The sequence below is a fragment of the Tupaia chinensis genome, unplaced genomic scaffold, assembly GCF_000334495.1.
Source record: "Tupaia chinensis unplaced genomic scaffold, TupChi_1.0 Scaffold000286_1, whole genome shotgun sequence".
In the NCBI taxonomy this organism is placed as follows: Eukaryota; Metazoa; Chordata; class Mammalia; order Scandentia; family Tupaiidae; genus Tupaia; species Tupaia belangeri.
The window spans coordinates 833025-842028 of NW_006159770.1; the positions used below are offsets into that span (position 1 = coordinate 833025).

Genomic DNA, 9004 nt, shown 5'->3' on the forward strand with positions numbered 1-9004 from the left:
GAGAGACATAGAGACAGAAAGCGAGAAATCACCCCCCAGGGGGAATGGCCATGCCACAATCCCTTCTCCTCCATTCTCCTCTCGGGATCTTGGGCATGCACGCACAGGCGCCCGGTGTGAGTTTAAGCCACCGGGTCCGGTACTCAAACCTTGGTCAACTACATGTGAGTCCAGTGATATAGCCATTATGCTATCTGCGGTCCCAACCAGCCTGAGCTAATTCATTGCAGAAGATATGCCCTGAGAAGAAGCAATCCTGGACCTATGGACAATAATCAGGGGAAGTAACAAATTAGACAGATAAAGGGATATCACTAGAATTCCTCAAAGTTGAGGAAAAAGACAAAAACAAAATGGAAAATTGGTCTAAATAATAAGAAAATCTGTAAAATTGATCAAATGATGACTGTGGATCATAAAAATGCCAGTTATGGTTTTCTTTGGTTATTTTTCAATATTGCTTTGAATAATCTATATTTTTTGGACTTTCATATTATTTTTAGTATAAACATCCCAACTTCAACAATGGCAACAATAATAACAAAAGCAGGCTGGGACAGTGATAGGGATTTTGTCAACTTTCTTGATAAACTTGGGGGTTTTGACATAATAGCATTGAGTACTTCAATCCATGAACATGATATCTCTCTTCACATATTTATATCATCTTTAATGTCTACATTATAATAGCGTTGAGTACTTTAATCCATGAATCTAGTATCTCTATGTATTTACATCATCTTTAATTTCTGTACATCATAATAGCATTCAGTACTTCAATCCATGAACATAGTATCTCTCTTCATATATTTACATCATCTTTCATTTCTCTCAGGGCTGTTTTATACTTTTCAGTGTATACTTCTTGGGGCCAGATAGTGGCACAGTAGCAAAATATGACACTGTAAGGTTGGCCTGCGTGAGAAAATTTCAAGTTCACATCCAGAGAGCTCCCTGACTATGCCAGGCACATGCAGGCCTGTGACCCAAGGCTGCCTGGGGCCGGATCGTGGTAATAAGACACAGGTGAGAATGCTGTCTCTCTGTCTCTGTCTCTCTCACTCATGGAATAAATAAACTTTTTTTTATTAGTTCACAGAGCTCCAATTCTTTATTAATCACAGCTTGCTCAGAATGACATACAGGAAAATAGCACTAATGAAGAGTAAATATGCAGGCAGCAACCTTCAGGAGTTGGGAGTTGGGGGAGAAAAGACTTCAAAACTGTGCTAGGTACTTACGGATGGGTATCTGGTGATTCTCTTGGTTGGCACACACACCCTGCCTAGCCCCCTTGACTGCATCAGCTCCATGGATGGAGTAATTGTTTTTTTTAATAGGCAGGATTGCCTCTCAATGGGGAAGAAAGACCAGCTTGACTGAAAGTCCGCAGTGTTTTCGTTGTGTGCGTGTGTGTATATGTGTGTGTGTGTGTGTGTGTGTGTGTGTGTGTGCGTGTGCATTAATGCAACAGCCAGCTCACAGTTTCCAAGTGGAACAATGTCCAGTAGCATCAGGTACTTGTACTATAGGTAAGAGCTTAAAATGGACATCATCAATCATGGCATCCACAAGTAAGCCAGCTGACAGTGATTCCTTCACTCCATCAAAGAACTGAGACTAGAGAATGAAGCCCGCTTCACGAAGAGTGATCTCACAGCCGCTGGAACCAGTTGGTTTGGATCTGTGTTCAGCACTTTAAAAGGTTCCCCTTTTTGCTTCTACCCAGATTGATCTCAGATCTGTCTTCTCATCCATCCCTCTCCAGAGCTGAAGAACATTTGTAGCACATAATCCAGTAGAAGCAAGAGTAAATGCTATGATTGGTGGGATTTTTTTAGCCTGGTTTTATAGTTTCTAGGCAGTAAGGAGATTATGAGCGAACAAATGTGGAGGTTCACGTGGAGTCACGAGACCTGTGATCTAGGCACGGTCTTAGTCACGCTCCGAGACTACAAAGCCATCCTGGTCATTAAGCGATGGTGGTTTCTAGCACCATGGACTGTGCTGACCTCACTGTTCTGTTGGAATGAAAAGGGCAGGGAATGGCGTTACACACGGGGAGCTTCCAGAACAGACCTAGCAAATTCATTTGCGTGGACAGACAACATCAAAAGCCTGTTACAGGACATGTAAGATGATGAAATAACTTGCATAATGCAATACTTGTATTTTTTTAAACAAAAATGTATTTACAAAATAAGATCCAAGGTATTTTTTTAAACATCAAGCAAAACATTCTGCAAAGAGACCGCCTTTTTTTAATTGTTTTTTTTATAATGAGTTTTTTAAAACCATGTCATGCATTTCCCATACTGGTATCACATGACCCATTATAATATGGGCAGGGGGATTTACTATCGGGGCGTGCCACGCCCTCCATCGCCTCAGCCAGACGGGTCGACCTGGAGTGCCTTGTGCCTGCACCTCTGCATGCCTCTCCCTTTCCTGCAGGCCTTCATTCACAGCAGCTAGATCAGCCTCACGGTTTTCCTTAATTTGTTCCACTTTCGGGATCGGCTTTTCCTCCGCCATCTTGCAGAAGCTGTTGTCCTCCTCCAAAGCCTTCTGAAGGACTTCTCGCTCGTGCTCCCTCTTCTCTGCAGCCGTTTCAGCACCTGGGCCTCCTGAGACTTTCTTTCCTCTGCAGCCTCCAGTTTTTTCTGGATCTCCTCCAGGGACAGATCTTTCATCTTTGGAGAAGCCACGGCTTCTGAGATAGGAGATGGTGGCTTTCAGCTCAAAAGCCTGGCCAGAGGCACCCCCGGGGGGTGTTGACCTGTTTCACTGCACATCATCCAAGTATAGATGTTAGTGTTGCGCGGCTCCGGGTCGGAGCGAGAGCAGAGCAGGGGCAGCACAGACAGCGTCTTCATTTCTCCTTGTAGGTTTCCAGCGCCACGCCCGCCCCAGGACTAGCCGGGATAAATCAACTTTTAAAAAGTTCTCGAACATCTTTAACTGTACTCCAGTGTGTTTCATGTTCTATGCTAATGTAAATAAAAATGTTAAATATTTCTGTTTTATTCTAGTAAGAGTTCATTTTTCCCTCTTTTATTAACAGATCATAATCATATACATTCATGGGAAACAATGAAGTGTTCTGAAACATGTATAAAACATAAAATGGTTAAATCAATCTAACTTCTATGGCCTAAAAGTGTCCTCCAAAACTCATGAGTTAAAAACTTGATCCCTGGGACCAGCAGTTAGCGTAATGGCTATGTCGCTGATTCCCATGTAGTTGACCGCGGTTCAAGTCCTGGACCCGGTGGCTTAAATTCACACCAGGTGCATGTGTGTGCGTGCCCAAGATCCCGAGAGGAGAATGGATTGTGGCATGGCCATCCCCCTGGGGGGTGATTTCTTGCTTTCTGTCTCTCTTTTTCTCTCTCTTTCCGGCAAGCACATGTGCCCTATAGCAAAAACCTCTCAAAAACAAAACAAAACAAAAACAAAAACAAACTTGATCCCTAATGCAAAATTATTGGGAGGTATTCAGTTGAGTGCTTCACCCTCATGAGTAGGTTAATGCCTCTATGAAAAGGGGTTGTTGGAGTGGGTTCCCTCTCTTCCACTCTCCTGCCAAGTGAGGAATCAGACCATGCCTTCTCTGACACCAGCTGGCAGCAGGGGAAGTGGGTTCCATTGTCAAGGAAGAGACTGTCCAGCTGAGTTATTCTCTGGTGAACCCAAGAGTGACCGAGTTCCTAGTAAGGACTAGGTATTCACTTGCCCCTCCACACCTCCTTCCCCACCGTTAACGCTGCCATGTCTGTCCTGCCACCTGCCCGTTAGTCCTCTGAGCACAGTTCACTTTTTCACCACCACGTTGCCTCACTCTGATCTCATCTGCTCAGTCCTATCACAACTCACTCCCAGTCTTGAAAGCCACCTCAAGCGTGAAAACCGTGGGGGTATTCCTCATCAGTGGTCTCCACCACGCCAGGAGCTTACCGTGGTGAGGGACGGTTGTGCGTGTGTGTCCCGCGCTCCCCAGTAGGCTGAGATCTGTGAGGATGACACGTGAGTCTGACCAGCCTTGGTGGATGCAACATTATTGTTGTTTCATTACTAATTTACTAACTGCTTTGGTGTCTTTGGTATCTAGCTTTGAGAAAGCATTATGGGACTAAACAATGACCTTCTCTAAATACCACAGCACGCACCACACCACTAAAGCCGAGACCTGAGCCTTGAAGGATCAGACTCATGTGTACACACCTCATTCTCTTCCTGGGGTTCTCATACGACGTGTGTGGGGCCAATGACGGCTGCTTTGCACTGAAGTATCGACTACGAAGGGAAACGGGAGGAAGTGCAGGCTGGGACGCATCCGCTCACTGGCTGAGCTGCGCTTCTTCTTCCTCACAGCGAGTATGAGCACAGATGCAGACGCAGCCAGTTAATGCTTCATTTCGGACCACCTGAAGGATCCCAGTGCGGGTATTTCAAACAGGGCTGTAGAGCGTCTGAGGAGATTTAATGACGCACCGTGTGTCCCCGGCTCTCCCTGCTCACCTCTGGCTTCCGTTTCTGGGCGATGTGCTCGAGGCCAGGATTGGCTAAGAATCTGTTCATTGACAAGTTCTTCAAAACTTGGATTCTGAACACAGGATCAGGAAAAGTGGAAAGGATTTGATGTTCAGGATTGTGCCTGCGATGGCCTTCCGTGTGACCTGGATTCTCCCAGTTGGGAACGTCCCTGGATGCGGACACTGAGCACCTGAGCGTGACTCGTAGATCCCTGCATCTCAGCCACTGGGCCCACCTGCCACTCCCCAAATCCGAACAATGACCAAGGCTCCCCAAGTATTGAAGAATCCCAGCACTACAGCCCTCGTTGTTAGAGGGACTGGAGGTCACGTTCCTGGCGGGCTCCGCAGTGCAGCAGTCAGACGCTGTGTTCTCGGAGCCGGATCCCGTACGGCTGACCGTCGCCTGTGTTCCGGCCCCAGTGGCTTGGAAACATATCAGGCACACGTACACGCGGGCCCACAGTCCTGATGGGAAGGAGACGGGGGTGGGGGGAGACTGGAGTGTGAGCACACCCCACTGGGTGCTCTCGCTCGCTCTCTCTGGTGAGCACACACGCCTCTGGGAATAATGCTCTTATAGTCCCATATAATTGGATCTGATTTTATCTTATCCAGCTCCTATGTTGTTTTTATTTGTGTAGCAATAGTATGGTAGTGAAAATTCGATTTCAGGCCAAAAGGCTTGAATAACTTATAGATGCAATGCAGAACCAAGGGATGTTTGGTTATGACACAGTATCAGACCAAATGTTTTCAAAATATATTGAAGTCACATATACTAAAAGAGAGAGATTTTGTGATGCTCTTTATTAGGCCAAAAAAGCTTATCAAATATAAATGTGGACAAAACAGAGATAGGAAGTGTGGGTGGGTGTTACATCTAATGATACCAGTACGTCTACAGACACTCTCGCTTCACTTCAAGTCAGAGCTAGCGGAGGGTAACAGTTTCTGCAAATCCAAGCCCCTATGCCACAAGACCCCCAGTAAGAAAACGCGGTCCTGTTTCCCAGGATACTTAGCATTTGCTTAATGTGTTTGCTCTTCTAAGTATTCCAAGGTGGCATTGGGAACTCAAAAGACAGGGGAGTGGAGAGATGAGGGGAGTGCGGCCCTCACGCGCACTGCCTGCGCAGTCCCTGTCTGTGCGGCCAGCCCCCACTGCCTGACGTGCAGTCACGGCAAGGCTGTGCCAGGAGCAGAGGCCCGTCGTGTCCAGGGGAAAAGCTCTGTGCGAAGACTAGCTCAGGGGTTCCGCTCAGACCAGCATGCCCTTGATCCTGTACTCCTCCTCGATCCAAGGTTGGTGTGAAATGGTCAGGTGGGGATTCTTCTCCTCCACAGATGTCAGAAGCATCTGAATTTCCTCATCAAATGCATATTTATCCAGGCTGGGAAAAGATAAATAAAGCTCTTTACACACGATTATTTGCCTCTCTGTAGCCCAATGCCCGCCTCTCTTCGTTGTCTCTGGAAACGACTGGGAGAATCGCACTGAACCTGAGGAGAGAGCACAAGTCTTCCCTATTACAGTGACCTCTGACCTCTGACTTACAAGGCACAGAAGTCCATATAAAACAAGTGTCAAGAAAATAAGACTCAGGGCCAGCACGTGGCATAGTGGTAACGTTGCTAAACTCCCACATGGCAGCCACGGTTTGAGTCCCAGACCCGGTGGTTTGAAAATCATGCCAGGTGCATGTGCATTCGTGCCCAAGATCCTGGCAGGAAAGTGGAGAAGGGACTGCAGTGCTTCTCACTTTCGCTCTCTCCGTCTCTGTCTCTCTCTCCCTGCAGCTGGTGCATGCACCTTGCAGCAAAAATCTCTCTTTAAAAAAAGAAAAGAAATTAAGACAAGTCAAAACTTGTTGAAATTACGTAAATATGACAATGCCCAGGTACATGTGTGTCTTCTTATGTTTCTCTTTCGAGCTTAAACAACATTTATGAGCTTTTTTCAGGCATACGGACACCAGCAGGTTGAAGGCGCGAACCCATCCTCCACCGCAGCACTTACGGACAGTCCGCCTGTCCCTCTTACACATGCCAGCTTTTCCAGAGACCGGGCACGGGCGGCAGGACCGCGCCCACACGCGCTCCCGGCGTTCTCTACCCTGGCAGGGTACAGCGCCTCCCGTGCCCCGTCTCGCAAACCCACTTCGGGCATACTGCTCTCCTGGCGGCCAGTGACTTACCGACTCCTGCGAGCTCACTTCCTCGGCGCTGAGCCCCAACTACACTTTCTTCTTGAAGACGTTTTCCCCAGGCTGTGGAGAACCACCCCTCCCGGCTACGCCTCAGCACCAGATCCCTCTGATGTCACCATCGGCTTTCTCCATCTCTTAGTGAATTCTAAATGCAGAAGGGCCCCTCCCCGGGGCACCGCTGTCTCCTCTGGGTGACTGTGAGGACAGTGAGCTAAGGTGTTCAGAGCTCTGCTCGGCTGCCCATGTCGGCCCCTCTGGACAGGGACGAGGGCAGGGACGGGGCACCGGGCGCTCCAGGAGCAAGCACACGGCTGAGAATGTGAGCGGCTGCCTTTCAGCGAGCGCTTCCGAGCCCCGGGAGCCCTTCCCAATGGCGTCTAACGGTCCCCAGGGGCACCTGACCGTGTGTGGACACATTTTTGACTTCCGCAATGGAAGGGAAGTGCCAGAGCATGTCCTGAGCGACGGACGTCCCGGGCACGCAGGCGGCCCCGCTGCACAGCGCTCTGGGCCCAGGTTGGCCCTCCGCGCCCCAGCCCCGAGGTCGCTCACCCGAGCACCTGCAGGGCGCAGTCCGGGTGGCACAGAGCCTCGCACAGCGCCAGCGCCCCGGCCAGGTCCAGCGCGATCCAGTCCAGGTTCAGGCTCCTCAGGGCTTTGCAGACGGTGAGAGCAGAGGCCAGGTCTTCACAGCAGGCCGCCGTGAGCTCACACATGTCCAGCCTTAAAGAAGACGTGGGACAGGAACGGCGCTCCGCTCCCGCCCGCAGAGCATCCTGAGCCAGCGGCGCCAAGGCCCAGCGAACGTTTGCAGGGACAGCTCGACCCAGACTGTTTCAGACAGGCTTATTTTAAACCTACTGCCCTTCAACCTGCCAATCCTCCCGCTTCCCTGCTCCTAAAATAGGAGGCTTCTGTTGAGAGCCAGGCCGGACCTACCCGAGCGTCTGTAGTGCACAGCCCGGGTGCCTCAGGGCCGCGCACAGCTGCCTGGCGCCAGCGTCGCCGACTCTGTTGTTCCCGAGTTTCAGGGTCTTCAGCTTTCCGTTGTGAGTAAGAACCGCAGAAATGTCCTTACAGCAGTCAGGGCCGAGGAAGCAACCCGCCAGCCTAGGGAAGACACGCACACACCACAACGCACAGGGGTTCTCGGAGCCCAGGAAAAGTGTGCAGTGAAAAGGCGAGTCCTGTATTGCACGACTTTTCACCGCAATCAACTCACACTTGAAGTTCTTCTCCCACACGCTCTTTGCAGGGCACCAATATCACCCTCCCCCCAACGTCACGGTGAACTGCTCATGCTCCTGCTTCGGTCGCAGCAGAGCTCCTGAAACCCTAGATGGCTCTTCAGTCTGATGCCGTAGCGTGTGGGTGCCTCAACCAGGTCCCGCTCAGACCCATAAGAGCAGGTAAGAGTGCCTTTCGATGCAGAAAACCTTGAAATCCATAAACGATTTCCGTAATTTACGTTTTCCATGAACGCCTTTCATTGCCAGAAGGCACGTGTGCTTGTCAGAGAGCGAGCAGCCCCGTGGGAGGTGTGCACCCCCTTTTCCTCCGTTTCCCCATCTCGTCAGGATTTTAGTCATGCATGCACAGGTGCCTGGTGTGTTTTTAAGGGGCTGGGGCCAGGATTCGAACTGTGGCCAGCCCTGTGGGATCCAGCTCCCTGCACACACTCTTAATCACTGTGCTATGGGGCCAGGCCCATTCTGAAGACCCTTCGTGTACGTCTGATATGTGCACGCAGGTATGTGTGTACACGTGTGTCTGTGGCCCTCACACGGGCATGACTTGCTCCCTCCAGGGGCCAGATGGCAGGGTCTGGAGACAACTTTTCTTTTTTAAGAGCGATTTTTGCCTTAGGGCACGTGTGCTCACCAGAGAGGGGGCCTTGCCACCCCCTCAGGGAAGCCAGGCCACAATCCCTTCTCCTTCATTCTCCTCTTGTGATCTTGGGCACACACATGCACCCGGTGTGGGTTTTAAGCTGCTCAGTCTGAAGCCGTCGACTAGTGAGAGTCCAGCAATGTAACCACAGCTCCACCTGCTGGCCCCGGACACAGTTTTGATCTGTCCCCCTGGAGAGAAGGATGCCACTGCTGCCTGTGGATGGGACCAGGGACGCCCAGCACGCTGCAGCACGGCCCGGCTCTACAACACAGAATGACCCGGGCCAGTACGTCACCCGTGCAGAGACGAGAAACCGTGACACATACACACACGTGCGCCTTCCACCCACACTCCGGATGTGTGTGT

General features: G+C 50.3%; 1 protein-coding gene and 1 pseudogene across 1 annotated transcript; both read right to left on the reverse strand.

Moving 5' to 3' along the window:
• Positions 1–2387: 2387 nt before the first annotated feature.
• On the reverse strand, positions 2388–2876 carry LOC102483081 (stathmin-2 pseudogene; annotated as a pseudogene).
• Positions 2877–5348: 2472 nt separating this feature from the next.
• LOC102473809 (NACHT, LRR and PYD domains-containing protein 9-like) lies at positions 5349–8339 on the reverse strand. The gene is made up of 3 exons (XM_006150373.3): positions 7685–8339; positions 7298–7468; positions 5349–5929 (listed from the first exon to the last, which is right to left on the reverse strand). The coding sequence occupies exons 2-3, from the start codon at positions 7459–7461 to the stop codon at positions 5797–5799; spliced, it is 297 nt and encodes a 98-aa protein (XP_006150435.1). The 5' UTR covers positions 7462–7468; positions 7685–8339; the 3' UTR covers positions 5349–5796.
• Between the last annotated feature and the right edge of the window lie 665 nt (positions 8340–9004).